Genomic DNA, 27974 nt, shown 5'->3' on the forward strand with positions numbered 1-27974 from the left:
TAAAATATAAAAACAGGAAGCTGAAGCTGAAGTCTGGAACCATCAACGTCAGACCCTAGGTCGACGATGCTGTGGGAGATCACATAAGTAGCTTCAGCTTCCTGTTTTTATTTCTGGAAAATATTTTAAATATTTCGGCACTAATGCGAATAACGTTCTGTGAAAATAACTTACAACTCTCCAGCTGATCTGCCACATCCCGTAGCAAACTGGACAACTAATTACTACTTGCCGCAATTTTCTTTGAAAACTCTCATCTCTATCGCTTTAGCTGGCCTGACGATGCGACGCGTGAGCTCTCAACCAATGATGCACTGAAGCTACACAAGGACCACCTTCCTCATTTACATGTTACACATGGAAAAGTAAAAATAAATGAATAAATAAATAAATCTAAAAATAAATACATGTGGGAATAAATCATTCCAAAAAAAAATGAATGCATAAATATATAAATAAATCTCAAAATAAATGTATAAATAATAAAAAATACATTAAAAAAAGAATTAGTGAAAAATTAAGTTACTTTAAAAAAAAAAAAAAAAAAAAAAAAAAAGTATAAATGTCTACAAGCAGAAAATAAAGGGAGGGAAATTTATTTTATTACAAATTAATCATATTATCAAGTCGTTTATTCATTTATTTGTTTTCCTATTATCACATTTATCCATTTATCTATTTATTCATTAATATATTTATTCATTCATATTTAATTTATGCAGGTTTGGTCCTCCATAGGTTAAGACAAAGATCTTGAGGAGAACAAGTCATTTGGTCATTTTATTTACAACCGTGATCTAGCATCATGTTATTTCAAAATTACAAATCTTAAAAATCTTAATACAAAAGACAGAGGAAAAAGTTTCCATGTTCTTTATGGTCTCATCTTCTCATGAAGTTCTTCTCCAGAGCAGCAGGGGTCCTCTGAATAGAGTGAATGTTTCTCTTCACACGGTCTTCCAGAGAGGAGGTGGCAGCACTCTCTAGTTTCATGTCACTGCAAACAAATTTACAAATTAATTAGAGAGAAAGTCATTATCATCCAAATCATTTTATGGCTGACAAAATACCCATGTGCACATTGATGACAGAGCAGAAATAACAAAAAATACTTAATACCACTGCCATAAATAAAACTACTTGGTATAACAGTAACATTTATTTCAGGTCAATACTGGTTTCAGTAATTTAAATACTGACTGTATGAAGCCAGCATGACGGTCGTGTTTGGCATTGTCTCTGGCCTTCTCCTGTTCCTCTTGTCTCTTGTACCTCTGCACATTATTTTGCCTTTCCACTTCTCTTACACGGGCAAAATCCATCATTTCCCTTCTCTTCTTTTCCAACTCTTCAGTTGAGAGGTGCCTGAGAGCGGGAAAATGTAGTTGAATTCTATGTAGCTGACAAAACAATGTTTTCAACAGTAAAACAAAATAATGAAATGTATTAATACTCAAGTTTTTGATAACTTCTGATATAGATGTATGATATAGATACGAATAAAACATTCATGGCTTGCTTTGCGTGGTAGATTAAATGATCAACTCATGAACATATCATACTTGCTGCAATAAGTGGATTGTCTTCGATAGCGGTCTCTGGGTCTTGATGGGCTGGGGGCTTTGGTTTTAGGTCTTTGCTCTGTCACTCTAAAGGAGTGATTGTCCCTGTCTGTTTTATGAGACAACGGGGATCGACTCCTGTCTCTTGAACCGTGATCTGTGTGGTTAGATACTGAAGAGTGATGGGATCTGCTTGCTGGTAACTGAAACAGTTAAGACAGGAATAAATCAGGCACAAAAGTCAAGACATTTATTCACAAATTTAAGATGACAATCATATTTGATAAAAATTACGGTCAAATTCTCACTGTTAACAAACCATAACTATGACTTTTGCCTCAGTATACTACTAATTTGTTGCTTATTAATAGTAAGGTAGTTAATTTGAGGTATTGGGTAGGATTAAGAATGTAGAATATGATTATGCAGTATGGTAATGCAGTATATGTGCTTTATAAGTATTAATAAAAAGCCAATATGTTATTAATAGGCATGCTAATTAGCAATTAGTTAATAGTGAGAACTGGTCCTCATATACATATATAACTGGTTCCTCAATTAGTTTTCGCCGAGGGCCGAATTCTGCCAACAATACCAAGCCAAGGGCCACTGAGAAATAGATATATATATATAGCTAGAGTAGACTGCCTCCCCCCTTATCATCATCACCACCCCGTCCCGTATTCACCATCCAGGCTCCCGACGGGAGTGGGTAGGGGTGGGCGATATGGGAAAAATATCATATCACGATTTTTTATAGAAATATCACGATTCACGATTTTTATCACGATTCTTTGTTAGTTTTACTATTTTGGTTTTACAAGTTGTCTGAGCATTACAGCCAAACTAGAAAGACAAAGATGCATGGCAGATATTTAGGCCAAAGTGGGCGAAGATAAAAAATCTTTGTCATTATTTTATTTTTCTTATTAAAAAATAAGAACAAAGATACACATTACAAATACACATAATATACAAATAAAACAAACAGTGCTTTATTTCCAGGTACAATAGGTGTATTTAGCAGAGCATTCAATGAAATTGAATGAACAAATATAAAAATAAAACACTAGATAGACTGATTCCTAAAGCAACTGTATTAAAGTTTTTCAGTCAAGAATAGTGAGTGATTTTTCTCTTTTGCGTTTTGTTGTTTTGTTAATGTTAAATGAATAGTTCCCCCACAAATTAATATTCTGTCATCTGTCTGTCAATTCTGTCATAATGTTGTATTTTTATATCATCATTTACTCAAAAGTTGTTTTAAACCGGAATGAGTTTCTTTCTTGTGCTGAACATTTATAAATGCTATTTTGAAGAAGGTGGAAAACCAAACAGTTGCTGGTCCTCAGTGACTTCCATAGGATTTTTCTTTCCTACTATCAAAGTCAATGTGGACCAGCAACTGTTTGGTTTTCCACTGAGTAAATAATGACAGAAATTAAATTTTAGGGTGAACTATCCCTTTAATGACAGTCGACAGCACGTTTAGTGTCCTGTCCCTTTAAGAGCTGCACGCATCTAATATACAGGCACGCATCCGTTTCTCTCTTAACTATTTACTTTCATTTTAGAGATAACCAACTCAGTCTGTATGTAAACCTTGTGTGTTTTGACAGTATTAGCGCAAAATAGGTGTATATAAAATAATTCAGGTGTATGCGCTCAGAACAAGCGCACGTCAGACCAGCGCGCAAATTAAACATTTAACCAGCAAGGCTTGTGTGCAAATAATGTAGCACTACTTTTGCGATCGCGAATAAGTGCAGTGTCCTGTCTGAGTAACTCTACTGCTGTATGTCGTGTTGTACAGTATATAGAGACGGCGGCGCCAGAACTGTATTTGACAATGTGCGCGGTAGCGCGATACTACGATATTTCTTAAAAAGCAGATCGTGGAGACATTTTTATCGTCCACGATCAAAAATCGTCATATCGCACACCCCTAGGAGTGGGTGTGCGAGAGAGGAGGGGCGCTGAAACAGCCAGGGCTGGCAGCGTGTGATGAGGCGTACCTGATGTGAATAGAGCCTCATCACCGCCGCCGTTTAAATGCCGAGCGTGCCTCTCCTCGGGAGACCGGTCTCTTCCCCGTGCATGCACGCTGGTGTCCTCGTGGGTCCAGGAAGGGCACGTCGAGTAGGAGGACTGCCGCACCCGTTAGACGGCTGACGGGCCAGGATGCCGGGCCGTCGAGTCCCCCAGAAGCTCCGGGGGCCTAGGAGGAGGATGAAGCCGCCGCCACTCGCTCCCGGACCCGAGAGGGGAGCGTGTGCGGCCACCAGACTCCGCCCCTTCCCTGGACCCTTCTCTCCTGAACACTGCCCTGCTTCACAAGCCCCGCAGCACGACGAGGACACCAGATCCCCCTGTTTATTTTGGGACACTTTTTCCCCTTGGACACTATTTTTGTTGATTTATTGTTTAATAAAAACCTCTCCGAGGCCTGACGCCACGCCCACTGTGTCTGTCGTTTGCTCCTCCTGCCACAGTGGTGGAGAATGCGGGCAGGCGGAACCTAGACAGCGCAGTTGGCCAACATCTGATGACGTCATCCCCTCTCGCTCGCATGAAGCCGTGGAGCCCGCACGGGGACGGAGGAATGACGGGGACAGCCTCCCAGCCACCAGTGGGGTAAGTGACGTTCTGTCTATTTGTCATCATTACCCTGTGGTTGGTTGAGGCTGTCAACTAAAACCCGCTTTCTCTGTCCCGGTTCCGGCGCGATGCGAGAGGGAGAGTTGCCCGGAGAGGAATTCCTGCCCCGCCCACTCCGACCGCTGGAGCCTGGTTGAGGAAAGTAGCACTCCTGCGTGTGCGGCGCCCCTAGGACGGGGATGTCGCTGGGGGGGGGGCTGACGAGTCGGCTGCCTCCCCCCTTATCATCATCACCACCCGTCCCGTATTCGCCGCCCTTCACCAGACTCCCCCTGTTTATTTTGGGACACTTTTTCCCCTTGGACACTATTTTTGTTGATTTATTGTTTAATAAAAGCCTCTCCGAGGCCTGACACCACGCCCACTGTGTCTGTCGTTTGCTCCTCCCGCCACAATAAATAAATAAATAAATATATATATATATATATATGTATATATATATATGTGTGTGTGTGTGTGTGTATATATACTGTGTGAAAAAGTGTTTTTTATATATATGTACATACACTCCCCTCCAAAAGTATTAGGACAGATAGAATTAACAGATTAAAGTGAAAAATGCTTAATTATTTAGTTGCAATCCTTTGCTTTCAATAACTGCATCAAGCCTGTGACCCATTGACATCACCAAACTTTTGCATTCTTCTTTCGTGATGCTTTTCCAGGCTTTCAGCGTAGCCTCTTTCAGTTGTTGTTTGTTTGTTTTGGGGGGTTACCCCCTTCAGTCTCCTCTTTAGCAGGTAAAAGTCATGCTCTATAGGGTTTAAGTCCGGAGATTGACTTGGCCAGTCTAAAACCTTCCACTTCTTGCCCCTGATAAACTCCTTTGTTGTTTTGACAGTGTGTTTTGGGTCATTATCTTGCTGCATGATAAAGGATCTCCCAATAAGTTTGGTAGCATCTTTCTTTAAATTGGCAGACAAAATGTTTCTGTAGACTTCTGAGTTCATTTTGCTGCTGCCATCATGTGTTACATCATCAATGAAGATTAATGAGCCCGTCCCAGAAGAAGCAATGCAAGAACAAGCCATGACATTACCTCCACTGTGTTTCACAGATGAGCTTGCATGTTTGGGATCATGAGCAGATGCTTTCTTTCTCCAAACTTTTAGCTTTTGCCACTTTGGCAAAAGGTTAATCTTTGTCTCATCAGTCCATAAAACTTTGTCCCAGCATTTTTGAGGCTCATCTCTGTACTTTTTGGCAAATTCCAGCCTGGCCTTCCTATTCTTCTTGCTAATGAGTGGTTTGCATCTTCTGGTGTAGCCTCTGTACTTGTGATCATGAAGTCTTTTGTGAACAGTAGATTGTGATACCTTCACTCCTGCCCTCTGGAGGTTGTTGCTGATCTCACTTACAGTTGTTTTAGGGTCTTTCCTGACAGCTCTCACAATGTTTCTGTCATCAACTGCAGTTGTTTTCCTTGGTCTACCTGTTCAATGTCTGTTACTTAGTACACCAGTGGCTTCTTTCTTCTTCAGGACATTCCAAATGGTTGAAATGGCTATGGCCAACGTGTGTGCAATGGCTCTGATCGATTTTCCTTCTCTCAGCTTCATAATTGCTTGTTTTTAACCCATATACAGCTCTCTGGTTTTCATGTTGGTTACACCTCTTAACTATAAATGCAGTTTGAACAGGCAAAACCCAAATCTGAAACTGAGCGTAGACATTTAGTGCTAATTATTGTTTGAATAATCATTGTGATTGGACACACCTGGGCAACAAAATACACCTGTCAGTCACATGTTCCAATACTTTTGCTCACATGAAAAATGGGTGGGTTCAAACAAAAGATGATATCTTCTAAGTTGTGTGTCAGATCCAGATGTAAATACCTGGAAATAAAAGCCGGCATGTAAATCTCTTGTCTGATATTCATCTTTTGATGTCAAACCCAAATGTTTTCAGTCTACAGCAAAAATAAAGGAATTGGCCTCACTGTCCCAATACTTTTGGAGGGGAGTGTATGTATATATATATATATATATATATATATATATATATATATATATATATATATATATATATATATATATATATATATATATATATATATATATATATATATATGGGAAGGTTTTAGAGTATGTATATATACACACACACACACACACATATGTATATGAAGAGTTAATTTGCAAAAACGGATAACTCCATTTTTACAAATGTTCAAAAAACTTTTTTTTTTTTATTACATTTTCATGCCACATTATTTGAAATTAACGGGAACCAAACATTTTTCTCTCGCAGGCTGGATGTGGCCCACGGGCTGCCTATTGAGGAACCCTGTACTAAAGTGTTACTGATATTACTAGATCAATGTTAAGCAGTGGTTTGGATGTCACAAGTAAAAGTAAACGAATTTGGTTATGGAGATCCAGTAACTAATTAAATCATCCATTACTGAGGTCAGCATGACAAATTCAATAAAATGTTTAATAATAAAAATCCAAAAGAAACATGACAGCAGGGTAGCCAGGCAGAAAATTACTCACTTGAAGTCCATAGTCTGATTTGTGATGTCTATTAGAGGTTGTGACATTTGATCGTTTGTCTTTTGACCTGGTTGGAAAAACATACACATAATGTTAAATTGAATTAGGTATGTTATCTCTCAAACAGGGAGCAAAGTGAGATTTGTAACAGCAAATTGAAATAAAAAGAATGTAAAAAAAAAAAAAAAAATTCAAAAACATTGTACCCATTTTTTGTGTCATCCTCATCAGAGCTTGAACTCCTCTTTCTGTGCTTTTTCTCCTTCCTCCTCTCTTTCTCCTCTCGTTTCTTCTTTTTGTGTTTTCTCTTTTTTTCCTTCTCAAGATTGTGACGCAACTGTTGAAAAAAAGTGAAAGTCTTTTTTAAAAATTCAAATTAAACTCCTGAATTTGAACCGAGGTAACAACATGCATTATTCCAAGTAGATTTTAAGTACAATTTATTTAATTAAAAAGTTCATTAAGACAAAACATAACATCGTATTTAGTAAATTAACTAATTTTGTGGACCAGAGTGAAATGCTTATTTCCCAGAATGCCATTAACTAGGGATGGGCATTTTTCACAGTGCCACCCAGTGCATTTAGTTATAACGGAGTTCTAGTTTGCGTGCTTAGATTTTATCATGGATTCCCTGCATTTATGCAGAGGCATTGAGAAACAGAGTTGCGACACTCCCATATGCTTCCATAGGAACTGAGGAATGTGGAAGTAACGCGTGTCATGGAGCAGACAATAGTTCCAAACAACCAATCGTTCCAACATTAAAGCCCATTCATTTCAGTGTTTCTCAAGCAGACTCGCCAGAATGCTGAAGAAATTACATCATTTTTTGACACATCTGGCCAGTAGAGCTATTTTATGAAGCTTGTTATAGTTAATGTTTATCATTAGACAGTAGACAGTTATACTCTAATTGCAGTTAGATAATGAGAAAAACCTTAGTAGTGACCATAACCAGATTGTCATATTTTTAAGTTTTTGGTCTTTCTGCAATCTTTCTCTCCTTAGGAGGTTCGCTGAATGCAATTTGTTGCCTTGTGTTTTTTAAACATTATTTTAAACTTGTAACTTTTTTTTTTATTGGGATAAATTCCATATTTGCTTTCCTTTTTTAATATTCACTATACATATATGCAAGCAACATAGGGGCAGTCGTGGACTAATGGATAGGAAGTCGGACTTGTAACCTGAAGGTCACGGGTCCGGCAGGAATTGTCAGTGGGAGGAGTGAATGTCCAGTGCTCTCTCCACCCTCAATACCATGACTGAGGTGAGACCCTTGAGCAAGGCACCAAACCCCCAACTGCCCCCTGGGAGCTGCAGCATTGGCTTCCCACTGCTCTGAGTGTGCGTTCACGTTGTGTGTGTTCACTGCTGTGTGTGTGTGTGTGTGCACGTGGATGGGTTATGCAGAGCACAAATTCCGAGTATGGGTCACCATACTTGGACACACGTCGTCACTTGTAATCTTTTTCATATTTATGTATACGGGTTGTTGATGTGACATGGCATTTTCACTGTCCCACAAGATAAAAATTAATATAATTAATATTGTCATTATTTAAAATGCAGTAAACATTTATTTGTCCTACATGGACCTGTTGTTATAAAAGCTGCAGTGTTATTAGATATTTTTTTTTTTGAGCTAAATCTCAAATTGTCCCATGGTGTGACTGTCCAAAGCATGGTTCAATAAATTACAACTTTTATAAATGAAAAAGAAAAGCATAAAAATGTTAAACACCTTATTACTTGTGCATAATTGCACAAGTGTCTATTTTAGTAAATGACATCATTTTTTTTTTCATCCATATATTTCTGAAAGCGTAGGAACTTGATACATTTTGTCTTTGAAAACCATGTCCTATGGTGTGACACCATATGCTGATTGACATCCCCACGTGTGCACATGGTCAGTTTTGTCTCAGAATTCTTCAAATATTGAACTTTTTTAAAACCAATACAAAAGTGTTACATTTTGTTGTCCTTTGGTGCGACACCCCTAAATTATGTTTAAATAAAAACTTCATGTTAAACTACATAATCATGGAAAATTTGGCAAATTTGTCTTGCTTACCGCTAATGACAGGTTAGCTTTGAATAGCAAGGTCAGAACAAAATTTAAATGTCCTATGGTGTGACAGAAAATGTCCTCCGGTGTGACGCCTGTACTGTCAAACCACAGGACAAAGATGTCATACTAATGGCATGTACATGGTAAATGTGTAGCACCTACAGAAAAATGTTGGTAACAAACAAGACACACACTGTACTTGGTATACATGTGCTAAATATGTAGTACTTACAAACAAATGTGTGTTAAATGTTAAATTGCTCTCCACAACAGTGCTTACAACATTTGAAGAATTGGTAATTCCCGTGTAATGTTTATGTAAAATGGTGCACTTTATTTTACAGTCCTATTTCTATATACTTACTATGTACATATCATTAGTATGTACAGTAATGTGTCTTATTAGTTACCATATATGGATACTGTAAAGACCTGCCTGTTTGTACCCACTTGTCCGTAAGTACTACATATTTATCATGTATACAGATTAGTTAGTACAGTAAAGTATCTAATGTAACATGTACAGGCCCTACCTGTAACTGACTGTTCTTACCCACACTAGTCTGTATGTACAAACTAATTACCATGCATGTGCGACTGTTAAGTACAGCCGTGTTTCTTATTTGTTACCATGTACATACATTTCGGGTAAGTACTTCGTGTTACCACTCATTTGCCTGTAGGTACAAGATATTTACCATGTATTTACCAGGGAAGTACACATACTGTAAAATAAAGTGCTACTGAGCTGTTTTTCGGATAACCATGATTTAAATCAGTTTACAGCCCACACTGTTTGCCGTACATTGTTATTTTCATGTCGGGTTTTTTCTAAATTGTCCAAATCTGCAGATGTAATGGCTGTACTTCTTGAATGGCCTGTTAGTGAAGATTCCCCTGCATCTTTCTCGTCTATTGAGCTTTTGTAGTTAATATCAAATGAAATATCCATTAAAAAATGTGTCGTTTGCCATGTATGTTTCTTCTTAGACTAGATAGACCCGGCTAGAACAAGCAGAGTGATACAAAATTGTGAAAGGGTGTTCCTGTAGCGATACCAGTACAATATCTCACAGTTCTCAACCAATCAGATTTGAGAACCAGAACGAACTGTTGTATAAATAAATAATTAAAAAAAAAAAAAAAAAAAATATATATATATATATATATATATATATATATATATATATATATATATATATATATATATATATGCGCTGAATGACGCACATTCGCCACTAGAGGGCGCTGCCGTTACCCCGGTAACCCAGTAAACAAATCCGCTGCGCTACTTTCCTAAAACTGTGTAATAATGTTTCACACTCACAGTCATTTAGATATTTATAGTCGCTTTAGTCTTCACAATAGCATCAAATCATTCTTACTTAAAGACTTAATGAGCTAATTATTTTCAAACATTTTTTCTAACCTAAACATGGCCCATCCACTGATCTATAATAGAGAACAGTAGGCCTATCTATATATCAACGACTGATTCGTTATTATTGTTCAGTAACACAAGTTCCATTAGTTAACATGAAAAAAACAATGACTGTATTTATTAATAATGCTATCTTAATTTCAACTTTTAATAATACATTATAAAATCAAAAGTTGTCTTAATATAATTCAATGGAGCTAACATTAACTAACATAGTTGTATTTTTTTATTAATCAACATTAACAAAGAATATTAACTACTGCAACAATTAGTTATTGCACATTTTTAGTTAATGTTAACCTGCTTTAACTAATGTTAACAAATGGCACCTTACCTATTGTTCTTTCATTCATTTGAACAATCTTTTGCACTCTAATCTTGAAACACTTGTTTACTTTATATCTTTATGTATTTTTTATAAAAGTCTTTTAGTAAATTATCTTTAATAAAGTTATTTAACCTGTTAGGAGGACAACACTTTTTTTCACTTAGAAATTATATATTGTGATTTAAAAACAAAAACATATACCGTGACAAAAGCTTCAATGATTATTGTGAAAATTTTATACCGACACAGTTTAATAGGATTATAACTAATTACATAATTAGCCTATTAAATAGTGTCTGAAGTAAAATTATTTTAAAACCTTGTGTATTTTCTGTATTCTGATAAATTAAATAATTGTGCTTGTAAATGTCTCTTTGTATCCCCTTATTAAGCTAAATTGCGCCCCTAAATTTTTTTAATGCGCTCCTAAATTTTTTGACTTAGGAGCACATGTGCTCCTTGGGGAAAAGGTAAGCGTCAAGCCCTGATATATATATATATATATATATATATATATATATATATATATATATATATATATATATATATATATACACACATACACATATATATACACACACAAATATACATACACCCTCCAAAAGTATTGGAACAGTAAACACAAAATTGCTCTGTTGGCTGTGGAGTCCAGACATTTACAAATATGATTAAAAGATGAATATGAGACAAAACTACAGAATGTCACATTTTATTATTAGCCGTTTCAACACATACATGTTTTACCAAATAAAAAGAACAGCACTTTTAGAGTTCATCCCACTCATTGATGCGAGCATAAGTATTGGGACAGTTGAACATAAGGCAGATATAAAAGATTAAAAGCTATTATTTAGTTAGCTATTATTTTATTTAATACTTTTCCCAGCCTATTAATGCAGCCAATTCCAATTGCTGCTTGTTTTGGGGAGTTTCTGCCTTTACTCTCCACTTCAGCTGGTGAAATTCATGTTCAATCGGATTTAAATCTGGAGATTGACTTGGGCAATCTAAGACTTTCCCTTATAAATTCCTTGACTGAACTGGCAGGGTGTTTTGGGTCATTGTCCTGATGCAATATGAAGCACTTCCCAATGAATCTGGTGGCATTTTCTTGAATATCGGTAGGCAAGATGGTTTCGTACCCTTCCAAATTCATTCTGCTACTGTCATCATACATTAAGTCATCAGTAAAGTTGAGAGGGTCTGTTCCAGAAGCAGCCATGCATGCCCATGCCATGACACCGCCTCCACCATGCTTTACAGATGAGGCTGTAAGCTTGGGATTTGCAGTTCCCTTTTTTTCTCCACATTTTTGCTTTCCCATCACTTAGATAAAGGTTCATCTTTGTCTCATCGGTCCATAAACACATTTCCAAAACTCTTCTGGCTCACCTTGTAACGGCCAAAACTATGTATTTGAATGCATCGCATTATTGTGCGGTGTGCCCTTTAAAGGATTAGTTCACTTTTAAAAAAAACTTTTACTGATAATTTACTCACCCCCCATGTCATCAAAGATGTCCATGTCTTTCTTTCTTCAGTCGAAAAGAAATTAAGGTTTTTGATGAAAACATTTCTCCATAAAATGGACTTCATTGGGACCCAAACGGTTCAAGGTCCAAATGACAAGTTTCAGTGCAGCTTCAAAGGGCTTTAAACGATACCAGACGATGAATAAGGGCCTTATCTAGCGAAACGATCGGTCATTTCAAAAATAAATTAAAAAAGTTTAAGTTTTATAAGCACAAATGCTCGCCTTGCTCTGTTCTGTGATGCGCGTTCGTGACGTCACGTAATACGCAATTACGTGGAAAAGGTCACGGTTGAGGTAGGCGGAAGTACCGAGTCAGTAGGCTTTTTAATATTAAAACACCCAGGATACGCACACGAAATGGGCATTTTAAACGATAAACTGACACAAAGACATTTGAATGTGTATATTGTCCTCCTTCCGCACATTTGTAAACACTGACTTGGTACTTCCGCCTAAGTCAACCGTGACCTTTTCAACGTCATTGCGTATTACATGACGTCATGAACGCGCATCACAGAACAGAGCAAGGCGAGCATTTGTGCTTATAAAACTTAAACTTTTTTATTTATTTTTGAAATGACAGATCGTTTCGCTAGATAAGGCCCTTATTCATCGTCTGGTATCGTTTAAAGCCCTTTGAAGCTGCACTGAAACGGTCATTTGGACCTTGAACCGTTTGGGTCCCAATGAAGTCCATTTTATGGAGAAATGTTTTCATCAAAAACCTTAATTTCTTTTCGACTGAAGAAAGACATGGACATCTTGGATGACATGGGGGTGAGTAAATTATCAGCAAAAGTTTTTTTTAAAAGTGAACTAATCCTTTAAGAGACTGATCACTTCATTTATAGCGTGCACTATATGGTGACAACATAGGACTACGTGATTGTGAAATGAGAACCACCACGGAGGATAATTCCGCTCTGCCTTGTTATTATTTTGTCTTTACTTTTGTTTGTAATGCCAAGAAAGAGTTAATCTCATGTATGAGAGGAGCGCGTTTTCGAGTACCAACCATTAAATGTGTGGGACACCAACTTTTAGTTTTCCCTCTCTTTCATTTCATGAAGTTATCTGGGTCAGAGCGTTACAACCTTTGTGCTTTTTTGCTAACTCGAATCTTGCCTTTCTATTTTTGGTGCTGGTCAGAGGTTTGTATCTTGCTGTGTAGCATCTGTTATTCTATGTCAAAGTCTCCTGAGGACAGTAGATTGTCAGAGCATCACCCCAGCTTTCTGGAAGTTGTTGGTAATTTTACACACACGTCTTTTAGGGTTCATTTTCACAGCTTTTATGATTGTCTGTCATCAGCTACTGTTGTTTTCTCAGCCAATCAGGTAGTTGTTGGTTGCTGGTGTCACTGGTGGTTTCCAAACTCTTGATTTCTCCATGCCCTTTATTTTTACAATAGCTAATTGATTTCCTCTTTTCTTTTAGCATCCAAATTGCTTGTTTTTCTCTCAAAGTCAGCTCCCTCATCTTCATCCTGGTTTGTGTGTGTCATCATCGAATGCAAGATTCAGAATGCAGAAGTGATGGATATAACTGATACGACACATTCCCTGCTTTTAATATCTGAAGAATTAATGCAACAGGACACAGCTGATCACTTAGAAAGACCTGAGGCAACTGTTCCAATACTTATGTTCATATCAGATAGGGGGATGAAACTCTAAAAGTACTGAACTTCTTAGCTGGTAAAACATCTGTGTTGAATCAACCAATAATAAAATGTGACATTCTGTATGTCTGTCTCATATTCATCTTTTAATCATATTTGTAAATGTCTCTACTCCACAGTCAACAGAGCAATTTTGTCTTCACTGTTCCAATACTTTTGGAGCCATTATTTATATCTGTATTTGTATCTGTAACAATCTCAGAATTATTTGTATCTGTATTCGGATGGATCCGGAAGTGGGCGTGGGTTAAACTGGAAGTTTGTCAAATTACATGGAAATACCATTTTAAAAGCAAATCTGTTTGATTCGTAGTTTTCATTTAACAAATATGCATTGTATAGGCTAACTAAAGAAAACATAATTTTTTATTATAATTATGACTTTGTAAATATGTTCTATTTAAAACTACAGAAAATATTGATCAAAAGAACAATAACTTTATTCTTCTTGTTTTGAGGCAAGTGACTACTATCTTTATGAATGGATTACTGAATCATTGACTCACTTGATTCATTCAAAAACGTGGATTCATTCAGTAACAGAGGTGGGTAGTAACGAGTTACATTTACTTCGTTACATTTACTTGAGTAAATTTTTTGGGTAACTAATACTTTTAGAGTATATTTTAAAATGGGTACTTTTACTCTTACTCAAGTATATTTTTTAGAGAAAAATCTACAGTCAGTTGAAAGCAAATCTGCAAAGGCTTGTTTGCTAGAGCTATATGAAGATCTTTATTAGATGAACACCGCGTGTGCTGTCTACTGTTCCACAGGTATAGGCCACGATACCACTATGACATTACCAGTTTGTTGTACATGTACCTTACATTAAATACAATGTATAATTTATACATTAACCCTCTAAGCGCCAAAGTCGCAAAATTGCGACAAGACGTCATACTTCATGAAATGGGCTGTAGTTCCTAATCTGGTGTAATGGCTCATTTGTATTCCCTTCCACTAGATGGCAGACATGTAGTACTTCGATTCTAGACCAAAATTGTTCGAGGAAATAGCAGAGCAAGTGAGCTATCGTGTCATTAATGCGGAAGCAATTCAGTTCATAGCGTCTGAGTAAATTGTGAGATTTGTGAGAGAAAAATCGCCAAACGGCTAATAAAAAGTTGTACTGTGAGGATGTGTTGCAAATGTTATTGGCCGATTCTGACTCTGAAGGGGAATATTTGCCTTTTGGAAATGACGATCGGCCGTCTAATGATCGCGCTTCTCCCGGTACACCTTTTCCGCGCAATTGTGCCGCTGCGCAAGGCGCGATCGTTCACAAAGCACAAACAAGTGATCCTTTCAACACTTTGCCCAATGGGGATGGGGGTGGCAGGGGTGGACGTGGTCTTAGTGTCCATAGGAGAGCTGTTTCTCTCTGATGATCGGCCAGATTGCGCTGTTTGTTCTGATCGCGCGCGCTCTAAGTGCCGCCGGCAGACAGTACAGGTGCGGTGTGTGGGGTCGGTCTGTGCGCTGTGCCATGCAATGAGAGATGCCATACTCTCAAGAACTATAAACTGTCACATAGATACCTGATTGGACAGATAGCTGGTCAACTGATCAAAAAATAGGCACATGTATTTTACTATGGCACAGTAATATAGTAATGATTTACTACTTTCTCCTGTTTTACTGTTGATTTCCTCTTTTCCTGATCATTTGGAATGAGGATAAAAAGACAAAAAAACAACAACAACATGCAAATAAGTTCAACCATCCATTCAATATCTATTATTTCCTGAATATTACTGATGAACTGATCAAAAAGTAGGCTACTGTTGACATGCGTTTTACTACTATATAGTATAGTAATATAGTAATAATTTAGTACTTTCTCCTGTTTTATTGTTGGTTTCCTCTTTTCTGATCATTTGGAATGAGGAGAAAAAGACAAAAAACAAACAAAAAAAAAAATCAAACATCAATTCAATATCTACTATTTCCTAAATATTATGAAATTCAAGAGGGCCGCCCCTGATGACGTCATAATATGCAAATTAGATGAGTATATTTACACCCCACATAAACTTTCGGTCATGCCCAACATTTTTTTAATTTACAGTAGATCTCTATCTTTAAGCCCTTTCAAGCCACAAGCTTTTGAAATCTTGATGTCAAAATCCAGCATTTTTTCCAAAAAACCCTGGCGCCTAAAGGGTTAAATAAGCTGTCACAGAGTATGAAATGAACACCCGCGGAACCGCGTTAGCTCTGCGCAGCGGCCTGTTCTAGACACAATTAATATTCATATTTTTACAATATTTACGCTTGCAAAAATATAGGCTACATTTGTTTACATTTTGCAGAACAGAAGATCCGTCAATATGCATTTGTTTCGTTATGTTCAGAGCAGTTATGTGAGGCGTTTTCAGAGGTTTCAGTGTCAGAGGTTATAGGATAATACATAATTAATTTACTTTACATTTACATTTATTCATTTAGCTGATCCAAAGCGACTTACAATTGCTATATATGTCAGAGGTCGCACGCCTCTGGAGCAACTAGGGGTTAAGTGTCTTGCTCAGGGACACAGTGGTGTCTCACAGTGGATTCGAACCCGGGTCTCTCACACCAAAGGCATGTGTCTTATCCACTGCGCCATCACCACCCCACAGCTGTCACAGAGTATGAAATGAACACCCGCGGAACCCGCGTTAGCTCTGTAGAAATTATATTTCTACTTTAAAATATAATTTAATTCAGTGATGCAAATCAGAATTTTCATCAGCTGTTACTCCAGTTTTCGGAGTCATATGATCCTTCAGAAATCATTATAATATATCGATTTATTACCAGTGTTGGAAACAGTTTTGCTGCTTAATATTTTTTGGAACCTGTGACATTTTGTTCAGTATTCTTTGAGTAATAGAAACCTAAAAAGAGCAGCACTGATAATAAATCAACATGATTTCTGAAGGATTATGAGACTCTGAAGACTGGGGTAAAGGCTGATGAAAATTCTGATTTGCATCACTGAAATAAATTACATAAAAAAAAATTATATATATATATATATTGAACGGCAGTGTGTGTGTGTGTGTGTATACACATTACATAAATGTAATCTATATATCTAAAAAATAGACTATATTCAGTACCTATATGATCCAAAGTAACTAGTAACTAACTACTTGAGTAGTTTTTTTTTATCCGATACTTTTTTACTCTTACTCAAGTAACTATTCAGACTATTACTTTTACTTTAGTAAATATTTCTAGAAGTACTTTTACTTTTACTTGAGTACAGTTTTTGGGTACTCTACCCACCTCTGTTCAGTAATGAAACACCGCTGTGTTGCTTGGAAACACAAAAGACTTCTGCTGTGGCTTTGATTGAAACTTCGTCAGCGAACTTGAGCAAAAACAGCCAATACTGTAATACAAATTGCGAACTTTGTGTCAGCTTAACTCACAGTTAAGAACTTCCATGCCAACGACATGTTTACATGTGGATGTGCCGTCAAAACGGACCGGCTGTGAGATGAGGTGTGTTCGATTTGAACACAAATCGCAGTGCTTTGATTTCATACAGCGATCGGTCTGCGCATTCAAGTCAAACCGAGAAAGAGACTTTGGTCGAACACACTCCTGTCTACGAGCTTGCAATTTCTCTCTCTCTCTCTCTCTCTCTCACTCACTTCTTCCATCCTAACGCAGTAGTCTTGCAATTCTACACAAAAAAATACTGAAATGACCAAAATACAGTGTATAAAAATTAGGCTGAACTCTTTGTCCTGCCTCTGTCATTTCATGCATAAGCAAATGGCCTATCACAGTAGCTCTAATTTCATCTGAAATGACTGTTCTTGGTCTTGCTCTTCCTCATGCTTCTCTTCCTCCACCCTTCGTATATGCACTCTCCCTCTACATCTAGGATTGATGAATGAACATGCCATCTATGCACTTTGAACCGGCTTATATTTTGTACATTTTGATCACATATTTAGAAGTAGTTGTGAACAGTTTTGAATTATCGCGTGTAAACGATGACGGCTGTGTTGCAGTTGTGCTTAGCTTTTGCTTTCTTGTGTTTAAGGTTTTGCGTCACAAGTTCATCACAGTGCAAACTGTTGTAGTGAGTAAGAATGTGTTTAGAGTTTTGCAAAAAGAGTGCATGAGATTTGCAAAGTGCGTCTAAACTGCCTGAACTTGTTTACGGTTTTGCAGAAAGAGTGATTTATTTGACAGATTGGTTTAGGCTATTGAGAATTTGGTTCAGAGAATGGGGTTTAGTTTCTTAACAGATGTGAAAAACTGTAGTATTTTAGAATGTTACATCTTACAGTCTTTACCAGTAAGTTAACGTTACCATTAAGAGATCAGGACCTTTTCAAAAATCCCAGTAAATTTGTTCTGGCAATCATATGCTTCATCATAGCTGCTTACAAAGCTCCGCTGCTTTTTAATTAGTTTTTCTATGTAAATATGCGCTAGATGGACATCTTCGACCATTGCGCCTCGCAGCTTTTTGTCATGCTTCTCCATTCATCTGGGCTGCAGCTCTGATACTATTATGAGCGTCTTGTGTTTAGAGCAAAAAAATTCTGATTGGCTACTAATGTTAGTTTGGTTGAGAGTGAAAGCTGTGCTCCTCTCATACCATTGGTAGGCGAACTCATGGACTCGAAAGTGATAAACAATTTTTTTAAATGTAGCATATTGTTTTTTTTTACGCCACCAAACGCTGCATACCAGAGATCCGGCACGGTGCTGGAAAACTTTAAGCCCTGTGTTATCAAATCGATGTGGTGTGTTCTGTGTGAGTTGACAATGGCACACACAAAGTTTGGTGTCAGTATGCCAAAGCATTGCAGAGGTACAGCAAGTGTCATTTTGGCATCATGCCTCAAATTCGTTGTTGTGGTATGCAAAAATGGTTTTGACTATCAACACAAAATCCATAACTTTTTGTCAGCATGGTCTGAAGATGATATGATTCCATTTTGGTGATAATTGGACCAACAGTCTAGGAAGAGTTCAAAAAAGTAGGTTTTTAAAGAAAATTAAAATGGCGGACAGGAAGTTTGGCTGACTATGGTAACATTGGTATCACTTTCATCATCTGCAAAATTCACAAAGCTATTAGCATTTATTTAAAATTTCATTATAATCTTTGACCAACATGGTGGCACTGTCTCTAACCTTTTGAGTACTTTCAGGTCATGGTCTTGATGGTACATACAAAGCTTTGTAATGGTATACCAATGCATTCATAAAATATAGCAAGTTATATCATAATACTCTACTGTAGTCAATGGCAATTTTTTGTTCAATTATAGTGCCATCAAGAGGCACAATCCCACCAAATTTTTTGTGTGTCCTTAGAGTATGGCCATACATATGCGTGTCAAATGTGGTGAAAATATCTCATTTAGTTTTGGAGTTATAGGCAGTTTTATATGAGAAGAGAGAAAATGACTGATGGCTGACTTTGCATTTTTTGCCACTTACTATCAAAGTTTTGGCAATGGGGTATTAGCATACAACTGGCACGCTATGTTTTCAAATTTCCTGCGTTGGTTTCGTGTCACTCGGAGTAACAGTTTCTAAGATATTGGCAAATGTTTTTTAAGCACTAAAATTAAACGTTGCACAAACCATAAGGCAAAACCTGGCATGTTTGGTATCGCTGGACTCGGCAAGGATTCAGGAGTCTAAAAACTCCTGTGAAAATAAGTAGACCACACCCAAAGTTATAAGCATGTGAATATTTGATTTTACTGCTAGGTGGCGGTGGCTTGAAACTTCTCAGGCTCCTTCAGGGCATCGTGCTGATGACACATACCAAGTTTCATAATACGTCAATGCGTTCGTAAAATATAGCATTTTACAAAAAAATTTAAAATGGCCGACACCCAAAATGGCTGACATAGGAAAACTATAATTCAACTCGACTCGCATGATGCACCTAATCTAAATCTAATTTTCGGCCACACCATTCAGAAGTTATAAGCAAAAATATGTATTTTTTATATCTTCTGACCACTAGGTGGCACAGTGCCGAAAAACAAACCATTGCAGAGATGCAGCCTCAGACTCATTTTTGCATGCTTTTTGTATAATTCGTTCATCTGTTATTCAAGAACGGTTTGAAGAATTTACTTGAATTCCATAACTTTTTGTCAGCATGGGCTGAAGATGATCTGAGCCAATTTTCATGAAAATCAGACAAACCATCTAGGACGAGTTGGAAAAAGCAGGTTTTTCGAACAATTTCAAATAGCAAAAAAACAAAACCTTACAATTGTAAAGTTTTGGACTTCGAAGAAGAAGGTGGCCAATGGATACGTTAATTTGACTATTTGGGCACACCTCTACCATTTGGAATGCAATTAGATAAATTTAAATGTCAATTCAATTTCCAATGCAGCTTTCTATGAGATTCATTTTGAAGTGAGTTAACAGTAAGTTAACAGTTTCAGTTCTGAAAGCACTAAACATACCACAAAATATCAAGCAAAGTACACTACTCACCATCTTTTGGATTTCTTTCATTTTAACAGGATTTGTAAGAACCCCTCTCTTCTTCTCACGTTTTCTGAAAACAAAATGGGGATTACACATTTTATCTTAGCACCCTTTGAAGGTATTTTCACAGATGTCTCTAACCTTTTGAGTACTGATTTCACACTAGCATGCTCTAATGCAGGGGTGCCCAACCCTGTTCCTGGCGATCGGCTGTCCTGCAAAGTTTAGCTCCAACTCTAATCAAACACACCTGAAGATTAGAGAAGATTTGATTAGAGTTGGAGCTAAACTTTGCAGGACAGTCGATCGCCAGGAACAGGGTTGGAGACCCCTGCTCTAATGTTTGCCAATAATTTTTTAATATCTTGTAAAAAAAAAATTAAATATGGCACAAAAGAACACTTGTGGTGTTTCCGGTCACAAATGACTGGCTTACCAAAAAAAAAAAAAGGCTTTTTATATTTTAAATTGTTATAAAATGTCACCAAAAATGGGATTCAATCTTTTTGTCAACCAGTTCTCTTTCAATTTGGAGTGGTTTTGTATTCATTTTTGAAACTGATTTACTGTAGGCCTTATTGATCTTAACTTTATTGGCCAAAAATGACCGTGCATTGAAAATGAATGGGGGAGATTGGAAACATGAGAAATATTTAGTGTTCAGAAGCAAGGTGATCACGTACATCTTCACATATGTATTTGTGACTGCAAATACACTGCTCAAAAAAATTCAAGGAACAATTCAATCACACATTGGATCTCAATGAATGAAATATTAAATTTTAAAATCTTTATATACATTCTATATGTGACAGTCAATCGCTACAACAGATTTCCGTCAATTGGAAAAAATGAGGGGAAAAGAAGCATGTAGCGCATTGTTGTTGTTGTTCTGCCGGCTCAGATATTCATTTCAATTATATTTGGTCATTCCACCAAAACAGCTGGCTCTTTACAACACACCACTTCTGATTGAGAAGTGTGGTGGCGGGAGAGGGGGGTATTAAACTCTTGATTTTTAACAAGGCTAAGTATTAAGCTAGCATGTCAGTTATGGAAGTGCTGCATTTGGAGGAAGGTTTGTATGTGTCACTCATCAAGTCCATTAAAACCAAATGGAGATGGGCTTGGTATTGATATTATACAGTTTGTGATATTAGCTCACTTTGCGGCAAAATCATTCTCTTTTGGCTTTTATTATTTAAGAATTAAAACCTTGTGTTGAAAAGTTATGCAAATGTTTAATTATTTGTATGACTACATAACAGAGTCGAGTATTGTAAAAGCATTAGATTGAAAACATTACAAATTTTATAAAAGTGTGTAAATCATAGAATTGCAGTTCAAAATTGCTTTAAATGCAAATGTTCTTTGAGTATTTCATTTGTGTAGGTAAAGCATGTACTCACTATACTCCTAATTAAGAGAAGAAAAACTGCTCTTAAACTGGGTGTATGACAGGTAGGGTAAACATACCTATTACGCTCACGTACCCATTAAACACACTTCCATTTTTGAGATCAGATTATAAAAAGAAAAAAAATATTTTCCTACTTGATGTCTTAACCAATTGATATGTTTGTTACTATATACGTCAGTGTTTTCGCTACATTCATTCAGCCGTGGTGGGCTGGCACAACAAAAATCATCCCCGCCACAGCTGCAGTAACATCATAGTGACACCACTCGCATCATTTACAGTCGGGTAATTAGCAGAGAACACAGCAGGACTTGAATTTCAGCACCGGTTTGCGGCTATTAATAATAATTCTACTCATTCATGAGAGAGAACTCACTCACGCGCTCTATAGACCGTTTTCTGTGAGCACACAGATTGCGATAAACTAAGGAGAATGACAGCTTTTAATAATTAAGGGAGTTTGCAAATGTGATATTGATTTAATACAACAGTTCAATAAACAAGAAGTTAAAATTAAGTGACTTACGTTGTATGAATATAACACTACTGCCTGATTTTGTGCCATTTCATCAAGGAAAATAGTTCCAAATAAAGTAACAGCTGAGCCGCTGCGCATCTCTAAAAGCAAACACAGCGGGGTTTCATTCATGAATGAACTACGGGTTTAAACGAATCTAGTGAGTCAGTGATTCATGACTACCAATTCATAAAGACAGCCATTTGCTTCATTCCTGAATTAATCAGCCGTTCAAACGAATCAATTGAATGAATGATTCAGTGATAAAATCAGTGACTTGGCGCCACCTGCTGGCGGTTTTAGTTTAATTTTTGAAGTATTATTTCAGTTATTTAAATAATTTAATATTTCTATATTCAACATATTTAAAACATGAATCTCAAAATGAATTTAATTGCACTCATTCCACCTCTGAGCCTCATTAAACGTACCTACAAGCCAATTTTGTGTTCTTCTGTGCCACCTCTGTAGTACAAATTCTTTTTTATTAATACTAATTTCATATGATTGCTAACTTATTTGTCTTATTCTACTTCATATTAGATGCTGTTAAAATTATAAATTCTAAAAAGCTTATAAATATAATTTTTTGAATTTGACAGATGACATACTTTTAATAAAATTTGTAAAATGCCATTAAAAAGGTAAAAAGAAAAAGAAAATGCCTGTAAATCACTTTAAGGAGTCAAATATCACCTAGTACTAGGAAGGCTAATCTTTGATCAGAATTTTTGATTATTGATCAGAAGGTGCTCCTAATTTATTTATTTATTTTTAAATTAGGAAGACAAGCGCTCCTAAAAAGAAAAGCATAGAAACCTCTGCAACACTAGATTATGCTGCGTTCAATTCCTCCTGGGACGTTCGTACTTACGAGTTGACAGCTCTCGCTGTACTTTGCTGTCACACACAGAATGGTCTGCAGTGCTGCTTCAAGTCCAACACTTATTGTGTTTTATTAGGAGACACACAACAGTTCTTCTTATCACGTACACAATTTAGCAAAATCAGACAATATTGTGTCTAATATACACTCACCTAAAGGATTATTAGGAACACCATACTAATACTGTGTTTGACCCCCTTTCGCCTTCAGAACTGCCTTAATTCTACGTGGCATTGATTCAACAAGGTGCTGAAAGCATTCTTTAGAAATGTTGGCCCATATTGATAGGATAGCATCTTGCAGTTGATGGAGATTTGTGGGATGCACATCCAGGGCACGAAGCTCCCGTTCCACCACATCCCAAAGATGCTCTATTGGGTTGAGATCTGGTGACTGTGGGGGCCATTTTAGTACAGTGAACTCATTGTCATGTTCAAGAAACCAATTTGAAATGATTCGAGCTTTGTGACATGGTGCATTATCCTGCTGGAAGTAGCCATCAGAGGATGGGTACATGGTGGTCATAAAGGGATGGACATGGTCAGAAACAATGCTCAGGTAGGCCGTGGCATTTAAACGATGCCCAATTGGCACTAAGGGGCCTAAAGTGTGCCAAGAAAACATCCCCCACACCATTACACCACCACCACCAGCCTGCACAGTGGTAACAAGGCATGATGGATCCATGTTCTCATTCTGTTTACGCCAAATTCTGACTCTACCATCTGAATGTCTCAACAGAAATCGAGACTCATCAGACCAGGCAACATTTTTCAGTCTTCAACCGTCCAATTTTGGTGAGCTCGTGCAAATTGTAGCCTCTTTTTCCTATTTGTAGTGGAGATGAGTGGTACCCGGTGGGGTCTTCTGCTGTTGTAGCCCATCCGCCTCAAGGTTGTGCGTGTTGTGGCTTCACAAATGCTTTGCTGCATACCTCGGTTGTAACGAGTGGTTATTTCAGTCAAAGTTGCTCTTCTATCAGCTTGAATCAGTCGGCCCATTCTCCTCTGACCTCTAGCATCAACAAGGCATTTTCGCCCACAGGACTGCCGCATACTGGATGTTTTTCCCTTTTCACACCATTCTTTGTAAACCCTAGAAATGGTTGTGCGTGAAAATCCCAGTAACTGAGCAGATTGTGAAATACTCAGACTGGCTTGTCTGGCACCAACAACCATGCCACGCTCAAAATTGCTTAAATCACCTTTTTTTCCCATTCTGACATTCAGTTTGGAGTTCAGGAGATTGTCTTGACCAGGACCACACCCCTAAATGAATTGAAGCAACTGCCATGTGATTGGTTGATTAGATAATTGCATTAATGAGAAATTGAACAGGTGTTCCTAATAATCCTTTAGGTGAGTGTGTATATGTGTGTGTGTGTGTGTGTGTATATATATATATATATATATATATATATATATATATATATATATACACACATACACACACACAGAGCTGGGTAGTAACTGATTACATGTAATCTGGATTACGTAATCAGATTCCAAAAATTAAGTACTTGTAATCAGAGTAAATTACATTTTAAAATACTCGTAATCAGATTACAGTTACTTTTTTATGGATTACATGATTACATATTATTCACACAATAGCAATAAATGATTCATAAATCATTGATTCCCCCTAATTTCTCTTTTTAATCTTTTAAATTTTCCTTTCTAAAATAGCCTACTTATTATATACTTATTATATATGTATAAATAGTCCAGTCTTGCGGACATTCACACAAAGATCAGTCATTAGTCAGGTGGCGACAGCATTTGACCACTGGATTTACAAAAATCATTTCAGGTTTAAGAAGGGTTTCAACATTGCATCAACTACTGATGAACATTCATTTTTATTTGAATTACTACTCTGTAGTTTTTTTAACCATGTATTATTAATTATAACTAATTAAAATGAACATTCACGTTATTTTTTAGATACATGTAATGCAGGCATTCCAAAACTTTGTCATCTAAACCTTATTCACCAAATATATTTGCTTTAAGTACCCCTGAGATTTTAAAATAAATATTTCAATAATTAAGTATCACATTTGCATGTTCACGGTTTCTTTGATTAATGATCACATGGCAAGCAGGTAAATAATAATATTTAATCTTTTTTAGTAAGTGTTTTATTTAAAACAAAGTCTATAGAAACACAAAGACTGTTCACTCCTATGCTTATGAATGGGAGAAACTGCAACACGCAATATGGAGGAATAGTCCCACTTTCGAAATGAAAGAGCCAAATTTCCCAAAGAAACCTGACTAGACCTGCCAATGCATATGCACAGTATAAGCAGGTTATGATTCAGCATGCACATTGCCTGGTCTAGCCTGAAAAATAAGCTTTTTAAATGCTATTTGAGCATAAAAAACAACATTCATGGGGCAAATAATTTCAGATTTTTGTTGCTGATTTGACAATGTGAGCGAGCAGTTTTTGAGATTTCAGGATTCCCCTGTTCATTAAGATTGTATTGTATGAGCTGACTGGAGGCGTTGCAAATATGGCCGCCAAGTGAAGAGACTTTCCTCAAAAGGGAGTTCAAATTAAAAAAAAAAAAATTTAATAAAAAAAAAAGTTTGATTTAAAATGATTTATTTTAATTTTATGTTTTATGATTTAATTAATTGTCAGCTTTTCATTAAACTCACAACCCCCCTGCAGTTCCTTTACGAACCTTAGTTTGGGAAACTGTAATATAATGTTTAATGCGCTTCATGTAGTAAATTACAATGAAGGGAACAAGTTCTTACTGTTTGCATTTTTTTTACATCATTATGGTACAAAATAATGCTATTTAAATCAATGTGATAAACGAGTTAAATCAAAAGTAATCTAAAAGTAATCTGATTATATTACCTAAAATGTGTAATGTAACAGATTACGTTACTGACTACAATTTTTGTCATGTAATCTGGAATCAGTAACGGATTACAATTTGTAAGTAATCTACCCAGCTCTGTGTGTGTGTGTGTGTGTGTGTATATATATATATATATATATATACACACACACACTCACCTAAAGGATTATTAGGAACACCTGTGTGTGTAATATTTTTTCCTCCTGCTGTACTGAAACCGTGACGTCAAAACCGAGGAATTTCTCAAGCATGAACAATTGTGATTAATAAATGGCAACTAAAATTAAAGATTTTGCAGGCCGGCCTACATTTTATGTTTGACTTTCCCCGTTGTACAGAAATTATAATGAACCACAACTTCAAAACCCAGGAATGCACTGAACCATCATTTTTGTGTACCTTTACAATCCTTTTAGTTAAAAATAATAATACCGTTCCAACTTACCGGATTTCAAAAAGAGGGTCTTCTCTGATCTTGGCAGCCATATCATTAGTAGAGACAGAACTTGTAGGGTTAAATATAGAACCAGGCAGGAGTCCGGTCTCAGCTGATGGACCACTCTCAGGTTCCTCATACTGCTGTGTGATCTGCTTGTCAATGGGGCGACCAAGAAGGTATTCATCCCGAGAGATCTGTCCTGCTGCACCCTGGTACATCCAGTCCAAACGGTCATCTTTCTTCCTGCAATGTTGACAATTTTGATATTACATTAGGCTTAAAGCTGTAAGTCTGTTATTATTACTAAGTCCAATTATACATTGTGTTATAATGTATTTCTTTCATGACAAAGCTATGTTGCGGAATTGACAGTGAAAACTGAGAGAATGTGGTTGAACGTCACACACTTAACAGCCCCTGTCTCTTGTGCATATCTGGTAATCTCTTCTCGGGCTCGCTCGTCTTTAAGCTCCTTCTGCAGCTCCTCGATCTTCTTTCTCTCCGCTTCATGTTTCTGCTCCGCTTTCCACACGCGCTCGATGTTTTTCAAAGTTTGCGGATGCCAACTCTTTTTCAAGTTCTGGTGGTATTTGTGGAGAGAATACAGATTTTTGTTAAAAAAAAAAAAGATGTGGAGTTAATCATATTTATTAATTGACTTATTGGTTGCTTAGTTGGGGACACTTGATACTTGTCAATATTATCGACTCTATCGCACAGACACTATGGCTGAGAACTGAGCTGAGCTGGATGTTTTAGAGCAGCTTTATAGAAGACTTTTGTTTGCGTTACTGAAGCATTATTTTCCTGTTTAACACGGTAAAGCTGCTTTGACACGTTTGTATTGTATAAACTAAAGCGCTATATAAATAAAGGTGACATGACTGTTGAGTCTTGTTTTTTTTTTACGGCCAGTGAGTGAAACTGGTAAGTTTTCATAAACAAGCTGAACTGTTAGGCCACAATGGTTATCATTAGCAACTGCGCTACTACAAAAAAAACAAAATTAAAACAAAATTTTACTTACAAGGTCACCACCTCCCATGTTGTTGAATCCGTACTAATAATGTTAGAAATTGTTATTTCAAACACCCAACCCAAATCCTGCTGGCGCGTATTTACACTTCTATTTTGTGTTAAGAAACGAAACAGTAACGGCCTTCCTCCTCCTCCTTCTCCTTCTTCTTCTTCTTCTTCTTCTTGTGTGATTTGCGGCAGCTTAGACGCTACAAATGCGTATTGCTGCCCTCCTCAGTTCATCTGAAGAACTCCATCTCATAGATTAAATCCTCCAATAAAGACCAGTGTGGAGTAAAAAACTTTTAACAACCTTTGTTGCGTCATATTCCTTATTTTCAAGAATTGATTTTAAAGATAAAGATGAGACTCCAGCTTCCATCAGATCAGAAAACATGCGGTTTCCTGTAGCACGAAGAATTTCACAATCCATTACTACATGCTTCACGGTTTCTAATTCTCCACACAAACATCTGCCGTCTGGATGCTTGCCAACCCTTGCCAGCCCATAATTCATTGCACAATGCCCCAGTCTCAATCTAGTGATTACCACACTAT

General features: G+C 36.9%; 1 protein-coding gene across 1 annotated transcript; it reads right to left on the reverse strand.

Annotated features, from left to right (window-relative positions):
• Nucleotides 1-581: 581 nt before the first annotated feature.
• On the reverse strand, nt 582-27605 carry cwc25 (CWC25 spliceosome associated protein homolog). Its single transcript, XM_079378519.1, has 9 exons — nt 27427-27605; nt 26807-26979; nt 26406-26642; nt 20263-20326; nt 6925-7055; nt 6719-6785; nt 1563-1765; nt 1201-1365; nt 582-997 (listed from the first exon to the last, which is right to left on the reverse strand). Exons 1-9 carry the CDS (start codon nt 27442-27444, stop codon nt 883-885), a joined length of 1173 nt encoding a protein of 390 aa, XP_079234645.1. The 5' UTR covers nt 27445-27605; the 3' UTR covers nt 582-882.
• Nucleotides 27606-27974: the final 369 nt, after the last annotated feature.

The sequence above is a fragment of the Barbus barbus genome, assembly GCF_936440315.1.
Source record: "Barbus barbus genome assembly, chromosome: 26".
NCBI lineage: Eukaryota > Metazoa > Chordata > Actinopteri > Cypriniformes > Cyprinidae > Barbus > Barbus barbus.